General features: G+C 37.7%; 1 protein-coding gene across 2 annotated transcripts in view; it reads left to right on the top strand.

The window, feature by feature from the left end:
- Nucleotides 1-21,771, top strand: part of LOC136864372 (dual serine/threonine and tyrosine protein kinase) — a 331,375-nt gene that overhangs the window by 144,038 nt on the left and 165,566 nt on the right. For both annotated transcript variants that reach the window (XM_067141287.2, XM_068226255.1), the window contains exon 7: nt 19,239-19,470. In XM_067141287.2, coding sequence (XP_066997388.2) covers nt 19,239-19,470 — 232 coding nt within the window. The remainder of the gene's footprint in view (nt 1-19,238; nt 19,471-21,771) is intronic.

Here is a 21,771-nt window from a genome sequence, read left to right as displayed (position 1 = left end):
AATAACTAGAAGTCAAACGAATAAAGATATAAATGTAATTTCTTTTGCATTTCGTTCCTAAATGATTAGTGCATATAAATGTGTACTCACCTTAATTTCGAATATCCACATTTCGCTCCTTATGGTATTCCAAAAAGCATCCTGTCCTGCACAGTGGTAAATCACACTGCTTACATTTGAATGTTGTTTGTTTGCGTCTCCCACACTTTGGCATGACCAAGTATCTTCACAAGAGAATGAAATAATTTAGGGGATGCACAGCCGATGGGTGAACTTCTTTTCCTGCCTGTACGTTTGCGAGACGTCAAGTTCTTGATCAGCTGTTGCACCAAGTTGCGCCGGAAGTTCAGCCGTCTGTTGCCATGGGCTGTGAGAGCTGGTCGGTCACCCATATCATAAAGAATGAAACTGTTCACAACATACACATTGATCACAAAATGAAAAGTAAATTTTCACCATTTTTTAGACGATTGCCCACCCCGTAGTATTCTCTAATCTGATCACTGGTGTCCACGCCACCCATATGTTGTGTGTACTGTAATTTATGACAGCACGAGGACATGCAATTCCTATTTCTTCATTGCCTTTACCGGTTTTTCATTTCACTGTACCATCATTCACAGAATCTGAATTTGTTGGCAGTATAAGAACCTTTCGACACAATTCCACGATTAGACAACATGGTGTGAACTTGAACAAGAATAATCTCTAACTAATGACGATGTTTATAAAGTAGGTCTGCTTGGGAAATATGCACACGAAATGCTGTCAACATGGTCCTGACAGCTTGCTGAGTCAAGGGATTACAGTATGGTTTCACAAGACCCTTCAGTATTTCTCTCAACACTTTTCTAATGAACATGAGTGTGACAAGTGCCTTGGAGCGTTCAGCACGGCAGGTGGGAGATAATATTAGAGCGCTCTGGAGCGTTAGGGACAGCAAAGAGTTAATGGAATCCTAATTATATTTGGCTGTAGTTCACTTCTAGGTGCAAGGTATTATTGGGACTGGTGTGATGTGAGAAATTATATGGTCTGCAGTGCAATAAGGCAGAGTAGATTTCTTAATATATTGCGATTTCTACATTTCTCTAATAGCACTGAGATTGATATGCATGACAAACTATGGAAACTCAGGCCTCTTATTACAAAAATGAAGAAAAACTTCATGAAGCAATTTCTTCCTGTTCACCCAATAAACTTCAATGATCATTGATCGCATATTACAGATGACACTCTTGCAAACAATTTATCTGGGGCAAACCAATCAAATTTGGTTTTAAAGCGTGGTGGCCTAAAAACCACGGGGTATATCTTATAAATTTTGACATGTATCATGGTAGAAACCCTAATTTGCAAGATGATTATGACAGGAAATTCAGGAAGGCAGTTTCTCAGCTAGTTTATTTACTACACAAATTTCCTTTCGACAGAAAAAAAAAAAAAAAAATCCATTTGACATCATCTTTGATAATTTTACTGGAATAAATTTGCTCTCTTACCTGAAGTTGTGTAGTTTTTCAATGACAGGAACTATTAGAGAGATAAGAATCTCCAAAGAGTGTGAACTTATTCCCGCTAAAGATATACAGCGGAAGGAAAGAGGTACATTTGAGTACGTGACGAGTGATATCATTGTTCGCTGGCATGATAACAGTGCAGTGATTATACCCTCTACTAGTCATCCTGTCTTCCCCATCAGTCAAGTCAAGTGGTATTCTCGCACTGACAAGAGAGTAATTACAGTTTCATATCCTTTCCTGATTGGAATATGCAATAAATTCATGGGAGGAGTGGACCTTATGGTTGAAGATGTCAATAGGTATCATGTGACAGTAAGAAGCAAGAAATGGTGGTGGGCCATATTTTCCTTACTTCTTGATGTACCTCTTCAGAATGTCATGAACGAGGACAACTCTGTTGGAATTCAAGAGAAAGGTGATTCATAACGTGAAATCTTTCGTTGTTGAGCCAAAGGGAGCATGTGAATGAAGATTTGAGATATGTTGGACGGAATCATCTTGTCATTGAGATTCCGAGAAAGGAGCAAAGGTGGTTTGCCAGTGAAATGTTCAAAGGCGTTTTTGCACTGCATATTCAAAATGTGACTTGGGACTTCATGTATTGTGCTTCACACCTTACCATAGAAAGTAACATGTGCGAGCTCATATGTGATATTTTATGTGGCATTGATATTGATAAGTGATATTTTATATTTAAACGATTTTCTTGATTGTTCAAGTTTTCTGTAAATATGATACTTTAAGTACGTAATTTTTTTAAAAATTTGCTTTACGTCGCGCCGTCACAGATCGGTCTTATGGCGGCAATAGGATAGGAAAAGCCTAGGAGTGGAAAGGAAGCTGCCATGGCCTTAAGGTACAGCCCCAGCATTTGCCTGGTGTGAAAATGGGAATCCACGGAAAAACATCTTCAGGGCTGCCAACAGTGGGGCTTGAACCCACTATTTTTCGGATGCAAGTTCACAGCTGCGCACCCCTAACCGCACAGCCAACTTGCCCAGTAGTACATAATTTACTGAGAGTAAAATGATAGTGGGTAGCACGTGGTTTAGAAAGAAGAATAGTAGGAAGATCACTAGATGTGGCTGGGGTGAAAGGACAAAAACAGTTACTGATTATTTTTTGGTTGAGAAAATAAATTGTAAACGTTAATGGACGTGACAGCACTAAGGTGAGGTGTTTGATGGAGACCACAGAGTAATGGTAGCAAAATTGAAAATAGGTAAGATCATGAGAGTAACAGAAATAAGAAGAAAATAAAAATATCCAATTTAAAAGAACTGAGGAGAATTTTCAGGAGGAATTATAACAGCACATATCAGGAACAGGAAGTGTAGAAGAAGAATGGACCAAATTTAAAAACACATTTGTAAGCTGTGCAGAGAAGATTTGTGGCAGAACTTCAGCCAGAGTGAAGGAGACACTTTGGTGGAATGAAAAGGTGAAGGAGGTTGTTAAACAAAAGAAGAAAGCATGGCAAGAATGGAATAGAGATAGGAAAGAAGGAAGTAAGATTAAGATCAGGAAATTAAAATGAAATGTAAACAAGTGGTAAATGAAGAAAAGAAAGGTTGGAAGAGATTCACACAAAAGTTGGAAAATGATATAAAAGGTGGGAAAAGGATGTATGGATTGATGAAAAATAAGAGAAAATCTACACAAAACAATTTAAGGAAGAAAGTGGAAATGTAATAACAGACCTACAGGAGATAGTGTATAGGTGGAAAGACTATTTTAATAAACTCCTGAATGTGAGAAATGATGCAGGAGTAGTGTAATGGTAAATGAGGATGACCCAGAAATGGAGAGTGATATTGCAATGGCAGAGGTGAAAATGGCTGTGAAACAAATGAAAACAGGAAAAGCAACAGGGTTGGATTAAATGTGTGTGGAAATGATAAAGGTAGCAGGACCTATTGGTCTTCATTGGTTATATAGGTTTCGAAGTTGTGTATGGTGACAAAAGCAAGTTCCTGATGATTGGTGTAAAGGTGTAGTAATACCAGTATTTATGAAAGTTGACAGGAAGGTATGCGACGGTTATTGAGTAATTACACTGTGTGACAAGTAGCCAAAATATTGGAGAGAATAATAAAGGAGGATGAGAGGAAGGATGGAAAGAAATTAGAACAGTATGGATTTCGACAGGGCAAGTCAACGATAGACCCTATATTTACAAGATTTTAATATTGTTCCGTATTGACAGTTTTCACTTTACAAAAGAAAGTATTTATTGCGTCCTCCTATTCAATACATGTATCCATCTTTTGATGGAGTAGTTCTAATCAAACATGTATCGGCTCAAAAAATATCGGCTCATTTTGAGCCATCTTCAGTGAAAAAAATGTTAACCTACATGAATAAATGTTAAGAGTGTAATTAAAACATGATGAGAAAGAATATATAAAAACAAGTGAAACATGAAGAAGCTAAAACAATAAGAGGTTGTAGCAAGGGTGAGAACCTCGAAGTGTGAAAATACAATATGTCAACATGGAAATGAGGACAAAATTACAAATTAAAACTTGAGAACAGTCTATCCTCAGTGAGTTTCTCGCTCGTATGGTCTACAGGGCGACAGAAGTCAAGATGTAGTGTGAGAGAAAGCAAATGCCAGGTACAGCATTGTGTAACTCAAAATAGTGGAAACCGTCAATAAAGTCCAATCTGTAATAGAATGTATTTGAAAAGCTTGGCTGATAGATAAAAAATAAATGAAAAAAAAACTTTAGTAGATTTACTTACTCTCAAACGGCCTGGAGATGGCTCAAAATGAGCCGAAACATGTTTGATTAGAATTACTCCATCAAGAGATGGATACGTGTATTGAATAGGACGACACAATAAATACTTCCTTTTGTAAAGACCCTATATTTATCATGAGATTACTGATGGAAAAACAATGGGAATATGGAAATGATCTGGTGATGGTGTTCCTTGATCTAGAGAAGGAATACGATAGTGTTAATAGAGAAAATGTGTGGGAAAACCCTGGAAAGAAAAGGATATGGAATGCAATCAAGGGAACTTGTCAAAACAATATGTAAGAATTGTTCCAGTTGTGTCCAAACTCCAGTGGGAGTACAGATTGGTTTAGAAATCAAACTGGACTAATACACTGAAGTGTATAGTCTCCATTTATTTTTATAATGGTTATGGATGAAATTCTAAAGGAAACAAAGGCAAGATATGGGGAGGATATGGAAATATTGTTGTTTGCAGATTACATAGTGATGTAGGGAGTCAAAAATACAGAAGTACAAATCCAACTAGAGTGTTTAAATTACAATAGTGGTATGGTATGAAAATCAGTGTGGAGAAGAGCAAAACAATGATGATGACCAAAGGAGAAGGAAAAGGAATAGTATCAGGGGACGAAACCTTGAGGTGGTTGAATACTTCCAATATTTGGGAAGTGAAGTAATGCAGGATGCAAGGTTGGATAAGATCAGTAGAAGGGTACAAGCGGGAAATACGTTCTATCAGAATTTAAGGAACCTGGTGTGGAACAGAGAAGTTCCTGTGAAGTGTAAAGAGATAATGTACAAGATGTCCTATACCCCTATTTAATGTATGTATCAGAGACTTGGACTTGGACAGCAAGAAATGAGAGTAAAATTCAGGCAAGTGAGATGAAGTTCCTGAGGAGTTTGGTAAGGAAGACAAGGAGAGAGACAGAGTAAGAAATGTTAATCAGAAGAGATAAGGGTAGAAAAACTGAGTGATAGGATGGAGAAGAATAAATTGAGATGGTTTGGACATGTTATGAGGATGGAGGAGGGAAGGATACCAAAATAAGTGTTGGAGACTAAGATGGAGGGAAGGAGGGCAAGAAGTAGGCCCAGAGCAAGTTGGGTGGACTCTGTCAAGAACAGTGTAAGAAAATGAAGACTGGACTGGAGTACAGTTGCTGAAGAGGGTGGTGAAAGGAGAGGCAACGGTGAAGTAGTGCCATCAACGCCTTGACCTGGCAGGAGCTGGACAAGGGGAAATGAAAAGAATGAGTAAATTGTGCAAGCTTTTAATTAATATTTTATGTGATATTGATATTGATAAAGATATTTCATGTTTAAATGGTTACCTATGATTGTTCAAGTTTTCTGTAGTGTAAATATATTTTTTAATAAATTAGAACCACCTAAGATGCTTGGACATAATTTACTAATTTCCACTTTGCTTGGTACTTCTGACTACACAAGCACCTAGCATTACCCATATGTAATGGCCTGTATTTCCAAAATTAAAACATTCTGAAAAATTGTGGTTTGGGTAGTTAGTTACCTTTCAATAATGTGGTCAACCAACATAAAACATAAATATTCAAAAATAAATAATTCAGGCATTCCGGGGGTTAATAATTTGTACGTATTACTTTCAGTAGGAGATAAAATGTGCACTGCGGTCGCTATGCATTCTTTAATGAACTCGGCATCAGTGAATAGGTGATTTCCCAGTGCAATTCGATAGGAAAGTTCATAGCCAGCTTTCAGGCAATTGTCTATCATTCTCGGAATTCTCCCCTATGAAATAATGAATTCAGGTATCAGCTGTATGCAAGCTACTTGCAATATTCTGCATATTTTAATTTTTAATAACTCCAATTACAGAATTTTCCATTAAAAAAGGGAAGCTATTTCTATTAATATACTTATTGAACACCATTTGATAACTTGGCCATTAAGGCTCTCCTGTCCTCTCCTGTGATGCCCTCCTGACATTAAACTTCTTACATATGATATGTTTTTTACACACAGTTATGATCACAGGTTAAGAAAAGTATTAACCACGCCTTGTTGTATTTGGAAGATGTCTTCCATTTACAATCTATGCATCCACTTGACATGTTTTAACCATTACTTGTGGACCAGAACAGGCGACTGGAGCATGTCATCGATAGGCATGTACAGCCCTGAGTCTGCAATGTGGGGAAGTACAAGCCGACTGAAGGGAAGTGACTTGCGCTCGTGAGTACAGGTATTTCTAACATGGACACTGTGTTTACAGCAGGCAGGGTTTGACACCCGTATTCTAATTTATTATAACAGTTCTTGTTTCGAACCTTCTCACAGTGCACAGTGGTACAGTACATACACTTATTTAAAACACATTACATGCTTTATAGACTTAACAGCCATAGTAATGTTGCACAGTACTGTCATTTACTTCTTTGAGTAATTCAGAATTGTATGGTGGACACATCTATCCCTGGTAGCACGGTTCTCAACAAAAATATGTGCACGGCAAGTAATGTCAAACAATTGTTAACGAAAGAGACTGAATATTCTTTATGGCTAATACGGCATGTTGGTAGAACTACACGTTACATAAACCATCTTCGTTGTCTTCATTCTCATCTTCCTCGCCCATCAATTTCTGTTCCTTTTCTTGGAGGTGATGGGTGACAAACTCTTCAATGTTTTCTAATGCCTTCTCTGTCTCAACGTCTAAATCTTGGCCATATAATCTTCTGCACTGACATTGCCATAATACACTGTTTGAGAGTTTGTTGTGCAATCAGTATCTCAGTCATCTTACTGTAGATCCATTTGGAATACACATGTACTGGGCCGGGCTGAGTGGCTCAGACAGTTGAGGCCCTGGCCTTCGGACTCCAACTTGGCAGGTAGTATTTGAAGGTGCTCAAATATGTCAGCCTCGTGTCAGTAGATTTACTGGCATGTAAAAGAACTCCTGCGGGATTAAATTCTGGCACCTTGGCGCCTCCGAAAACCGTAAAAGTAGTTAGTGTGATGTAAAACCAGTAACATTATTACACATGTACTGAAAAGGCTTATAAAGGAAATTTAACATATTTTTTCTCTTATAGTTGCAAAATTTCCTTCTGTTTCCGCGTCAGACTGGTTCCGCTAAATACAGGTAAAGTTGCATGAATATTTAACCCTAATTCATGGGACTGGGAACATTTTCCAATATGGACAGTTTTCAGGTTCATAAAGGTTCTGTTAAAGGCAGGTTTTACTGTATAACCATGATAGCTATTCCAGACTGTGTGAACACTTAATATTTAATAAAAAATCAGACTTGTTTACCATAAGACTGCTGAAGTTCAGTCCTACGTGTGGTGTTAAGGTTGTTGTACAGTATATTACCACCATACTCAGAGATGAGCAGAATTAAGCTATGAACAAGTATTTAATGGAAGGAGATATCTTTGTGGTGTGCTCTGTCCAATTTGTATGCTGATCAAAAATGATACAAAGTTTTTTTACAGTTTCATTTATTTTTATTGGAGCTGCATGGAGTAGGATTGGAGGAATTTGAACACTTTTCATTTTGGTATGATTACTTGGAAGAGCTGAATTAAGATGAAGCTTATGGTATTCTCAAATCAGGGCATTGTACCTACGAAGATGTGGTGAAGCTGTGTGGCTTTAAACTGGAAGCTGCTGTGTTGGTGTAGACTTAAATGTTCCAGAAATCAGCCTGAAGTGGCAGTTGATTTGTACATCAGTCTTTTACATATAAGGGCTGTTTAGCCGTAAAGGAGCACAGTATTCAACTGTAGAGTGAGAAAAACCATTAGCTGAACAGTGAAGAGTTGTTCTGCATGTTGTTCTGCACTGTTTCTGAAGGATGTTAAGTGACCTGAGCTTTGCAGCAGTGTTCATAAGATGTGTGACTGATAGAATTCCGTCCAGAGTGACTCCCCCAGGCATGAATGGATATTGTCAGAATAAACTCAGAGATCCCAGGAAGCCATGTGATTGTTCAGGCAGAAGGAACAAACTTCAGTCTTATTCATACTGGGTTGGAGCCTCCATTTCAAATTTTTAAAATTTATTTTTTGCTACTGGCACAGGTTGGTTTTATGGTGATGATGGGATAGGCAAAGACAAGGACTGGGAAGGAAGCAACCATTGCCTTCATTAATGTACAGTCAGAGTATTTGTCTTGTGTAAAAATGGGAAACCATGGAAAACTATTTTCAGGGCTGTTGACAGTGGGTTTCGAACCCATCATCTTCCGAATGTGAGCTCACAGCTACATGATGTAAACCGCATAGCCATTTTGCTCACACCGTTTGTGGCTATTTCTGAGTCATGAGCACATATTATGAGCCAGGGTATATCCTTCTCAAAGCTCTGACAACAGAACCTTGTGGTATTAACCTCAGAAGTCCCAAAAGAGAACTATTCTCTTCTACTTGCAAGTTTGCAAGCTAATTGCTTGAGGAATTGTTAATAACAGTAACCAATAAGTTGGTGTCATTGCAGTAAATCTATTTTCTTCATTATATGAAGACCTTGGGGGGTAAAAAGTGATAATCCTCATATTTTGGAATTTTCATTTCTTTGTTGTAAACAGTTACCATCCAACATGACGTTTCCTTTTATTCAAGAAGTTAGTCGATTTAACGAGAGATGGTAGCACAAGTCAGCTTCCTTTTCATAACAAGCCTCATGTCTCTGCAGTAAACAATCAGAACCCACATTTCTGAGATGGCGGAACGTGTCCTTGAAGATGTGCTTTCTTTTAAAGAAAATCTCATTTATGGTAAAGAAAACAAAGATAAGGATATTGTTGACAGAGATGATAGATTAAAGGATCCTGATTACACTGGAATCATGGAAGATAAGGGAATTTCACCAGAAAATAATGAACGGATACATTTTCCAAATGACTAGCAGCTGTGTTTAACATGTAGTTTTGAATGGTGGTTGTAACTATTTATACGCTGTGATATAAAATACCTTTTGAAGAAATATTAGTATTCATGTTTATTATCAAATCATAATACATAACCGCTCTTAGCATGTCCTTAATGCAGCTGTGTGGGTTATAACTTTGTACACTAATTGTTGATGTACCGGTACTTCATATGTAGCTTATAAAAAAATAGTTAACCTGTCATTTTATTAAAAACAACTGGGTAACTGCATCATGTGAAATTTTTAAAATACGAATAGTTATCTCATTAATATGACTGGCTGGGTAGTTTAGGCGTTAGGGCACTGGCCCCTTGAACTCAAGTTCGTGGGTTTGATCTCAGTTCAGTCTGGTTTTAATTGAAGTTGCTCAAATACATCAGCATCGTATCGGTAGATTTACCGGTGCGTTAAAAACTCCTGCGGGACAAAATTCCGGCACCTCGGTGTATTAGAAAACAATAAAAGTAGTTAGTGGGACGTAAAAGCAATAACATATTCTCTTAGTTCAGTTTATTAAACATAATACTGTACATTCAGCATTTTTCTTCCTTTCTTAGGGCGGTAAACAAAGCATTTCAGCCAGAACTTCAGAAAATGAGATGTTTCCTTGTATTGTCAGTTCACTACTTTTATCAATATTGCTTGTAAACAATAACCTTCAAATTGATAGGCACATTCAGTATTTAAGTCCTTGGCATACTTTGTCACCTGCCAGGCAGCTGCGTGTGCAGCGACCATTCATACAGACACCTGGTAGGCGGTCTACTGAGAGGTAAGCTTTCTGCAACTAGTTCAAGCCTTCTCTCCATAGATGGCATGACATGCAGTATACTATCTGAAAGCTGAGAATCTGGTCTCACTCCAATCTGGTCCCACCCCCAAGTTGGAACGAACATCATAGATTGCATCACGCAGCAGGCAGCCACAGTCGCTCTCCAAGTAGGGTGATTATTTGCTTAATAATCAGCAGAAATGGCCGGCCCTAGTAAACATTGTATTACAAGGAATGAAATCGAATGTATATTATGGGATAGTCAGTGTGAAATGGGCAGTGATATAGTTTTAGGAAATTAAACAATTTTATTTACTATCAATGAAAATTATAGCAGCATAACAAAAAATTTCACGTGAGAGTGATGGCGTTTGAAAGTGACGATGATAACGAAGTCTATCCTGCCTACAAAAAGACAAAGCAAGATTGCTGGGAATTTAATAGAACAGGTAATAAACCATCCAAATTGATTATATATGAAATTATGGAATTAAAACCATCATAAACAGCACCTTCCCTCCAGATCCCTTCAATCTACACTTTCTCAACATGTCATTCACAACTCTTTATGGGATGAGGTAGCTACTGAAAGAAACAGTTTTGTCGATCAGTTATTATTAGAAAAAATACCCAACTCACCCTGTATGAGTTCACTGAGAACATTTCACAAGGCTTATAACCCTAAACCATGCCATGACTGTGTTGAAAGCAAGACAAGCAAGAAAAGTGTAATGAGATACTACTATGAAAGTATTTGGTGGATTTGCATTTCCCGGAGTGTTTTAGGGTGTTTCATACCATTAAAACTTACAAAAATTGTTCTTCTGGGTGCTGCAGTTTATCACATCAAACAAGGTTATGATTCAAATTCAGTATGTTGTGGATTACATGTATAAATAGTAGTAGCATAAAACTGTATCTTATGCATGAAAAAATGTTATACATGCTCATGGTCAGTACATTCAAATTAGTATGTCAGTGGGTTAATATACTCTATTTACCTATAAAACTGATTCTGTATGCATTTTTTCTCCAGGATGTTAAAAAGGAGGATTACATGTACCATTGTATTTAGTAAGATGCTTTAAATATTAAACACTATAGCAGTAAATATTTTGTGAAATTTCATTCCTTTATATCCCAGAACTTGCAATACGTGGGTTGTCCTTATTTAACCCCGAAATCTTCATATGTAAGATGACTTGCTCACGTCAATGTACTACACTGTTCAGTATTTATATCAGATTTTAAATAATTATAATATGTGACTGTACAGAATGATCTTCAGACAGTAAAATGCAAATTTTTATGTTGCCAGTAGGCCATTTTATGGAAAAATACTGAGAAATATTACTAGCAATGATGAAACATACTAATAATATATTTTTGCTAAAATTGGTGATCATAGCTACCAACTTGAATATTTCATGTCGGACCAAGAATGGTCCTTGCATTAGGTAATAGATTCAGCCACATATTACGTGAATAATACCAGACAGAATTTAATTACTTATATCAGTTTAGATACTGTTAACAGGAAATGCCCGCACTTTAGGCTTGAAGAGCATGAGATGTTACACAGGGCGTGTACGGCACATTAATTTGGAGTGGTACACAGAGTGAGAGGATTTGCTTTAAATGAAGTTCTAAAAATTTTTCATAACTGTTTGTCTTGTTAAAAGTCAAGTTCATATAGCCTCAGTACAGTAGATGATGAATTGGGCACTACCTTTCTCCATCCTGTGGCTTGCGATATCCTGCGTTGTTCTTCTACCCCTCTCATCCTCACTATCGATCAGCTCTCGGCACCATGGAACCACGTATCATCCAACGAGGCTAGCTCTAGAAGTTCTAGAAATTCTTGAAGTTCTTGAAGATTTGGAGGTCTAGGAGTTTGGTTCGCCGAGATCACTTACCCAGAAGAATAGCATGGACACACGTATTTAAGCCCTGGGAATATTGAAATTGTAATATCTGAACTGAAGAAAATAACTGCACTGATGCCGTGTCGAATGTCAATGAAATCGACAACAAATGTTTCCTTAAGACAAACGGTTCACTTGAGAAAATAGAGAAATTAACTTTCATGCGGCCGAATGTCAGTGGAATCGAACCCGCAAATAAACTGATCACTTGACTGTATACATTTTTACAACACAGAGCACCTTATTTGCACTTTTATTCCAGATTTCTTAGTATGTATTATTTACTTGTATTAATTATTACTCACCTGCATTACACGTAATATCTCTCATTTTCATTTGCAACATTTCAACCACACTTCATTATGTAAATTATATATCCATAAGATTCTTACCATTAAAAAACATGTTTTAAGATTTTGCCCTACATTGTGTATGTTTTAATATGGCTGATGATGACCCCAGGGAGGGTTGAAACTAGTCCCATGTAATGTAAATATTATAAATACATCTTAGTATTGAATAGGTGGAAATCGCTACTGTGTTATAATTCATATGTTATTCTTAGTTCAATACGGACCAACAACATGAAATTCATAATCCTTGATATATCAATCAATCAATCAATCAATCAATCAATCAATCAATCAATCAATCAATCAATCAATCAATCAATCAATAAATCAATACTGATCTGCATTTAGGGCAGTTGCCCAGGTGGCAGATTCCCTATCTGTTGTTTTCCTAGCCTTTTCCTAAATGATTTCAAAGAAATTGGAAATTTATTGAACATCTCCCTTGGTAAGTTATTCCAATCCCTAACTCCCCTTCTCAAAAATGAATATTTGCCTCAGTTTGTCCTCTTGAATTCCAACTTTATCTTCATATTGTTATCTTTCCTAATTTTATAAACGCCACTCAAACTTATTCGTCTGCTAATGTCATTCCACGCCATCTCTACGCTGACAGCTCGGAACATACCACTAGTCGAGCAGCTCTCCTTCTTTCTCTCAGTTCTTCCCAGCCCAAACTTTGCAACATTTTTGTAACGCTACTCTTTTGTCGGAAATCACCCGGAACAAAACGGGCTGCTTTTCTTTGGATTTTTTCCAGTTCTTGAATCAGGTAATCCTGGTGAGGATCCCATGCACTGGAACCATACTCTAGTTGGGGTCTTACTAGAGACTTATATGCCCTCTCCTTTACATCCTTACTACAACCCCTAAACACCCTCATAACCATGTGCAGAGATCTGTACCCTTTATTTACAACCCCAATGAAGATCTTTCCTTATATTAACACCTAGATACTTACAATGATCCCCAAAAGGAACTTTCACCCCATCAACGCAGTAATTAAAACTGAGAGGACTTTTCCTATTTGTGAGACTCCCAACCTGACTTTTAACCCTGTTTATCAACATACAAGGTCACGTTGCAGTTGCTCACAATCTTGTAACTTATTTATTACTCTGTAGAGAATAACATCATCAGCAAAAAGCCTTACCTCTGATTCCACTCCTTTACTCATATCATTTATATATATACTGTATATAACATAAAGGTCTGATAATACTGCCTTGAGGAATTCCCCTCTTAATTATTACAGGGTCGGATAAAGCTTCACCTACTCTAATTCTCTGAGATCTATTTTCTAGAAATATAGCAACCCATTCAGTCACTCTTTTGTCTAGTCCAATTGCACTAATTTTTGCCAGTAGTCTCCCATGATCCACCCTATCAAATGCTTTAGACAGGTCAATCGCGATACAGTCCATTTGACCTCCTGAATCCAAGATATCTGCGATATCTTGCGTGGAATCCTACAAGTTGAGCTTCAGTGGAATAACCTTTCCTAAAACCGAACTGCCTTCTATCGAACCAGTTATTAATTTCACAAACATGTCTAATATAATCAGAAAGAATGCTTTCCCAAAGCTTACATACAATGCATGTCAAACTGACTGGCTTGTAATTTTCAGCTTTATGTCTATCACCCTTTCCTTTATACACAGGGGCTACTATATCAACTCTCCATTCATTTGGTATAGCTCCTTCAACCAACCAATAATCAAATAAGTATTTCAGATATGGTACTATATCCCAACCCATTGCCTTTAGTACATCCCCAGAAATCTTATCAATTCCAGCTGCTTTTCTAGTTTTCAACTTTTGTATCTTACTGTAAATGTCATTGTTATCATATGTAAATTTTAATACTTCTTTAGCCTTAGTCTCCTCCTCTATATGGACATTATCCTTGTAACCAACAATTCTTACATACTGCTGACTGAATACTTCTGCCTTCTGAAGATCCTCACCCCCTTGTTCATTAATTATTCTTGGAATGTCCTTCTTGGAACCTGTTTCTGCCTTAAAATACCTATACATACCCTTCCATTTTTCACTAAAATTTGTATGACTGCCAATTATGCTTGCCATCATGTTATCCTTAGCGGCCTTCTTTGCTAGATTCAATTTTCTAGTAAGTTCCTTCAATTTCTCCTTACTTCCACAGCCATTTCTAAATATATTTTTCCTTTCCAGTCTGCACCTCCTTAGTCTCTTTATTTCTCTATTATAATAAGGTGGGTCTTTACCATTCCTTACCTCCCTTAAAGGTACAAACTTGTATTCGCATTCCTCAACAATTTCTTTAAACCCATCCCAGAGTCTGTTTACATTTTTATTTACTGTTTTACACCAATCATAGTTACTTTTTAGAAACTGCCTCATGCCTGCTTTATCAGCCATATGGTACTGCCTAATAGTCCTACTTTTAACACCTTCCTTTCCATCACATTTATTTTTAACTACAACAAAAACAGCTTCATGATCACTAATACCATCTGTTACTTCAGTTTCTCTATAGAGCTCATCTGGTTTTATCAGCACCACATCCAGGATATTTTTCCCTCTGGTTGGTTCCATCACTTTCTGAATCAGCTGTCCTTCCCGTATTAACTTATTTGCCATTTGTTGGTCATGCTTCCTGTCGTTCGCATTTCCTTCCTAATAGACATCTGGTAAATTCAGATCTCCCGCTACAATCACATTTCTTTCCTTGTCATTTCCTACATAGCTGATTATCTTATCAAATAATTCTGAATCCGTGTCAGTGCTACCCTTTCACGGTCTGTACACTTCAAGTATATCAAGTTGTCTATTATCTTTAGAAATGCGCCGTACACCTAGAATTTCGTGTGTCTCATCTTTAACTTTTTCGTAGCTTACAAATTTTTCTTTCACCAGAATGAATACTCCCCCTCCCACCATTCCTATTCTATCCTATCTCTACGATACACACTCCAGTTCTGTGAGAAAATTTCTGCATCCATTATATCATTTCTCAGCCATGATTCAACTCCTATTACAATATTTGGTAAATATATATCTATTAAATTACTCAATTCTATTCCTTTCTTTACAATACTTCTACAGTTCAACACTAACAATTTTATGTCATCCCTACTTGATTTCCAGTTCCCTGTTCCCTTATCACCGCTCCCTAGGCCACCCCGTTTCCCTGAATGTACCTCCCTATTACCCTTCCAAACAAATTTCCTAACTTAAATGTACCACTGTGGTTTAAGTGAAGGCCATCTGAGCACAGATCCCTATCTCCTACCCACCCATTAGGATCTAGAAATTTCACTCCCAGTTTCCCACATACCCACTCCATAGTCTCATTTAAATCCCCAATCACCCTCCAATCAGTATCCCTCCTACACAGTATTCCACTAATAAGAATGTCCGCTTTCTTAAACTTCACCTGTGCTGCATTTACCAGATCCCACACATCTCCAACTCTGTTGGTACTTATATCAGCTTGCCTTATGTTGTTGGTACCAACGTGAAACACTACCACCTTCTCCTTCCCCTCCTCCCTCTCTTCTACTTTCCTCAACATCTGCCTCAACCTAATTCCTGGATAACATTCTATCCTGGTTCCCTTTTCCTCCACACACTTTCCCCACATGTGTAATGATGGAATCCCCCATGACCAGAGCCTCAACCCTTACCACCTCATTTGATCCCCTCCCCTCCTGGTCAGTCCTATCTTTCCTGATAGCTGCAGAAGCTACTTCCTCCTTCCTTTACCTCTTCCCTTGACCCTGTTCCACCTGTCTTTTCCTATCCTCTACTCTACATTTCCCTCTCCTACCTTTTCCCTTCCTCCTACTTCCACACATCTCAGCAGCAGTTCCCTGTCCCTCATCTTCCCTCTGTTGTTCTGCCTGGAGTGACTCGTACTGATTCCGCACAGACACCTGTCCTGAATTCTGATCCTGAATAGAGCTCTTAGCCTGCAATCTCCTTCCCCTTAGAACATTAGACCACCTGTCTTCTACAACTCCCCCCCTTTCCTTCCCCTCCCTCTTGTACGCCTACTGTAACCTGTACATTATTTGAGGGAGTCCTATCTTCCTGTCTTCTGTGAGAATCCTAATTATCTCCCTCAAACTCTCCAACTCCTCCTTCATACCCCTCAATGCCTCGCCACACCCACAGTTCGTGCACTCGCGCTCCTTAGCCATTCTTTACAGAAAAAATGAAAAGAAAAAACTTATTTGCAAAAAATAAATGAATGGAGGGATGTATTGTCTGGTATAGTACTCAAAGATCACACAACAATAAGGTAATTAATATATGACTACACTACAATACTACTCTATTTTTTTATCCTACAACCCCTAACAGGATAAAACTGCTGTTGATGACTTTTATGCGTCCGAATGTCAATGGAATCGAACCCGCATTCTTTTTAATGTACGTGACACCTGGCACAATTATTATTTACAAATAGTTCACTTAAGCTTTTAAAGTTTGAAGAATATACACAATTATTTGTAATGTGTGATTGTTTTGCATGTATTTACAAAATTAATTTAACACTGTTGTGACGTTGTGTGTGGCAGTTACTTCACTTTGGTAGAGGAAGTTAAGTGCTTTGCCTGTGAAATTAGTTCCGTTCACATCCATTGTCATGTTCACGCTCATGTTCAAACACAAATAATAATGCTGGTAAGGCTTTATAATACTTTGCTACTGAAAATGAGTTCCGTTCACTAATAGTCCTGGGTTCATTTAAAAATACCGTGAAATTATAAGTTACTCCACACATAAAGTTTGATGTTTTCCTAACATTCAGAATTCACTTCAAAAATAAAAGTCCTAATGCACTGTTCAATATCATAAGTTTGCTATTAGCCGAAATATTTCAATCACTTTGAGGTATTTAACACTGGAGAAAATACAAGTCCTAATGCACTGTTCAGATTCCAAGTTCGCAAGACTATTGAAATGTTTCAACTACTTCTCACCATAACCTTGTTGACTGTAGACTACGATTCCGTACTGTCACGTCGCGGCACAAACTTCCACCAGCCAACCGTCCTAGTTTGACTGTGGGACAAGACTGTGTCGTGTTGAATTCTCGCTCCTCTTTTATACCAAATTCGTGGAGATTGCAGCTGTTTTATTTCTCCCAATATCTTCCTTAATCCAAGGTGGACTTTAACAAAACTTGGTGGCATTGAAGATATTAAAATGGTGTATATGGTGATGTTGTTATATTCATATTGTAATTCCTGTTGCGAGTTATTTATGATAGGTTTGGAAGGTTCTATGTTTGATGCAACTTAAAATTGGCGAGTCGGGGCTGGCTCCTATGTCACAACATGCTTGCGTTCGCCAGCTGCTCTGTTGGCGCACGGCGTGTATTTTAAGTTTGAAATACTTACTCTAATGTTGGACAAACGTTCCTGGTACAGTACCAATGTTGCCAATATCAGACAGTACATGGTTGAAAGTTCTGCTCTAAATTGAGAAATTGATCTTCCAGGCAATTAAAATCTATGTAGACTACTGTTAGATTTCAATGCTACCTATAAAGTGCTCTATGTGCCAAAACAGTTCCTTGTTTCTTACTTGTCTTTAAGGAATAACTTCTATTGCTGCTCCTTGCTCTTTTTTCATTTCCTAACATTTAACCCTGACAGTAACACGTCTATAAATATCGCTTTAGTTACACCTCACGTCTCGAAGACATGCCACTCAAAGTCTATTATTTAAAGTTATGTTAAAGTTACCAGAAGTTACGAACAAGGAATAGAGGTGGTGGAGGGGATAACTCTCCCCTCCTTATGAGGATTAGATGGTATTCATCGCACGACACGTCAGAAAATCGTATGGTGTAACTGTCAGGGTTAATGACAAGGTAGGCTATGCACCTAGCTTGACTGCGTAGAAGAGGTAGTTTTCTGGAAGACATAACACATACAGTACTGACATGCATTGCCATTCTACCTTACGAGTACCATTAAGACTGCCTTGTGAAGAGCTTTTACAACTTAATATGCGCCATTACAGCCTGTACTGAACCGTATGACATAACTGAATGTAATTCCCATGTTTGCCAATGTGAGTCTTCGCTGTCTCGGGCTATACATTTGTTCATTCATTTTGACATTTTTGCCTTCAGCATTCAGTCTGCAAATCTCTGCGAATGAATTTCATACATCTGTAAACCTCTCTTCATCTAAGGCTGCAGTCTGTTCTTAGCTCCTAAGTTTAACCATTGTCTCCTTGGTGTTCCTGTGTTTTCTTACTAGGTCTGTTAGTCTCCTTTGTAAACTACCTTTCTCCATTTGTTTTGTACGACTCCACCATTCAAAACTGATTTGCAGTATATGGCACAGCTTTGTCTAACATGTTTATTCCCATCTCTACTTTATTTATTCATTGTGAATACTCTCCTACCACCGAGCTCGATAGCTGCAGTCGCTTAAGTGCGGCCAGTATCCAGTATTCGGGAGATTGTGGGTTCGAACCCCACTGTCGGCAGCCCTGAAGGTGGTTTTCCGTGGTTTCTCATTTTCACACCAGGCAAATGCTGGGGCTGTACCTTAATTAAGGCCACGGCCGCTTCCTTCCCACTCCTAGCCCCTCCTTGTCCCATCGTCGCCATAAGACCTATCTGTGTCGGTGCGACGCAAAAAAAAAAAAAAAAAAACTCTCCTACCATTAAACTTCAATCGCAACACTCCTACCATTGTTTCCTTCCCTTGGGTCTATAACCTCGATGTTTGGCCTCTTAAGACAGCAGTTGTCATAGTTTCCTTCTAGGATCTTCAGGTGTGTAATGTCACCTGATCCAGAAATGAAAAATGGGGAGGGAGTTAGAATCATCTTCACTTGCAGGTGTTGAAATGTAGTGATTTCTAGTGTTAGAATTGACTTTGATGACACGTGTGGCTATGCTATATATATATTTGTTTGATTTTTCATATCCTGATAGTTTTTCCTGTTAATCCTAGGCATGTGTGTGTATATTTTTACTTACTTTCTAGGTTCAGAGCCATTGCTTACGACAGTTCATCTTATCCGCTTTTGACATGGCTCGAGAGATCCAGATTACACCTCGGAGGATTCAGTATGCCCAAGATAAAGAAATGGAGCTGTACAAAAATCTAATATCTATTGCTGGTGAAAAGCAGGAAGAAATAAGGCATATCATAGAGAGCACCCTGCAACAAATGAAGAGTGGATTAGTAGAAAGAGCTGCAGATTATAATTATCATGGTGAGTTTGATGAAAAATTGAAGTTTACACTTTCTCAATCCTTGTTACAATGCACTGCTTTTGTTTCTTCCTCTCCAGTTTTGATTCAGGTTTCTGAGAATCGTTGATTATAAATTCCTTGAATTTTCTTGTTATGGTGACTTACGTTTCTATAAATTCAGTTTTTAAATTCTAAATGTTGTGGTTTTGTATCAAAATTAATTTTTTTTCTTCTTTGAGAAGAATTTAAATCTGTGGTATAGTGAGGTATTTTATTACGATAGTTATAATTCTTGTATAGAAAGATAGGAACACGTTATGAACACATAATAGGATAAACACAAGGCCAGGTCAGCATCAAAAGAGGGAGTAATACAAAGGATATTACATTTAAGGTAAACCTGCTCGCTGTGATATTTCAAATTGAAATATTTTATAATTAAAGTTTTGTGATCTAGTTAAAGGAGAGTGAGATTTGAAAAGCATTCAGTACATGAATTATAAGAATATAGAACAGACGTGAAAACACATATAAAGGCAAGGACAACTTCCACATCTTCATAATTTGTTGTTTTCACATAATTGGTTTTCTCTTTATCGATCCCAATACTTCTTGGCTCTTCTCTACTTTTCCTCTTTCCTTCCACCATTCCTCTTCCATCATTTTGCCCCAGTCAAGGTTTGTTCTTCTTGCACTCCTCTTTATCGAATCGATTCACCTTGATCTCGGGTTCCCCTTGCTCTCTCCCTCAAACTTAATCTCCATCATCTGTTTTGGTATTTTCTCCTCCATTCTGTTTACATTTCCAGACCATCTTAGGTTACTCCCATCAATTCTCTCTTATAGGTTTTCCATTCTGACCTTTCTCACAATTTTGTTTCTCAGTCGATCATTCCTTGTCTTTCCTATCATACTTCTTAGGTATTTCATTTCACCGGCTTGAATTCTACTCTCCTCCCTACTTGTTATTGTCTGCATTTCAGCTGCATGAGTCAAAATGGGTGCATAATACATTTTGTAAAATCTCTCTACACTTCCTTGGGATGCAGTAGGTAAGTAGAAATGAAACGGTTAGCACAGGATAGGGTGGCATGGAGAGCTGCATCAGATCAGTCTATGGACTAATGTCTCAAACAACAGCAACAAACACTTCCTTGGTACTTTCTTATTCCATACAAGGTTTCTTACACTCTGGTAGAATGCATTGCACATTTGTACCTTCTTGCTAATCTCCATGTCCAGCCTATAGGTAAGCCGACATAAGGTTGCACTTGACAGTAGTATTTCATGTTGGCAACACAACAAAAAGTAAATATGGAACGTCACCCGTGAATCACGATGACTAATCCATTACTTTTATTTCTGATATAGTTATACATTATTTCCTATTCAATTTCGTACTGTGTAGTACTTACAAAAATATAATTTTGTACTGTATGGTACTTATAACCATTAATTACTTACAGAAATGTAATTCGTCACCATAAGACGTATCTGTGTCGGTGCGACGTAAAGCGAGTAGCAAAAAAAATTTTTTTTTAATGTAATGTTTAAGCTGCTTACAAAATAAAGATAAACTATTTTCATATTATTGTTGTTGGCAATATGACTAGAATAGTGGTGCCATCTATAAGTAGCTTGACTACCATATTGATGTGTTGCCATTTTTCCTCTTGTCGCTAGCACATGCCCACGTGTGGCTGGCGCGTTTTTGAAAGTTAAACAGATACGTGTTCTGTGTGAGATAATTCAGAAAGTTTTCTTAAGCTAGTGCAACGTGATGTCATGGAAACTACTTCGACACAGTCATGAATTGCGAAGTATTAATCTTTTGTGCCGAGGAGTGCCCCTTAATAGTCAGGCATGTAAATTAGTGCATAATACATTTTGTAAAATCTCTTTACGCTTCCTTGGGATGCAGCAGTTACATAGAAATGAAAAGGTTAGCACAGGATAGGGATAGGGTGCCATGGAGAGCTGCGTCAAGCCAGTCTGTGGACTGATGACTCGAACAACACCACTTCCGTAGTACTTCCTTATTCCATACAATTACAAGAGCGAAAGGGAATTCGTAGGCACGCTTGTTTGGACTTCCTCTTTTCCTGCAGATTAACTTACGGAACGCACTTTATGAATTAGGTAGGAAGAATAAGGTTTGTAAATGTTCAAAAAATATAGTAGATTTTACTAGTGACATTTTGTGATAGCAGCAGTATATATTATTGTAACATTTATTGGTGTATTTAAAGTGACATTCTTATCGGACAATTTTTTCTGTATTTTATAACATTGCGATAATAAGAATCTTCTAATAGGTTTAT

The sequence above is a fragment of the Anabrus simplex genome, chromosome 2 (genome assembly GCF_040414725.1).
Source record: "Anabrus simplex isolate iqAnaSimp1 chromosome 2, ASM4041472v1, whole genome shotgun sequence".
NCBI lineage: Eukaryota > Metazoa > Arthropoda > Insecta > Orthoptera > Tettigoniidae > Anabrus > Anabrus simplex.
This window is presented reverse-complemented; position numbering and strand designations above follow the sequence as displayed.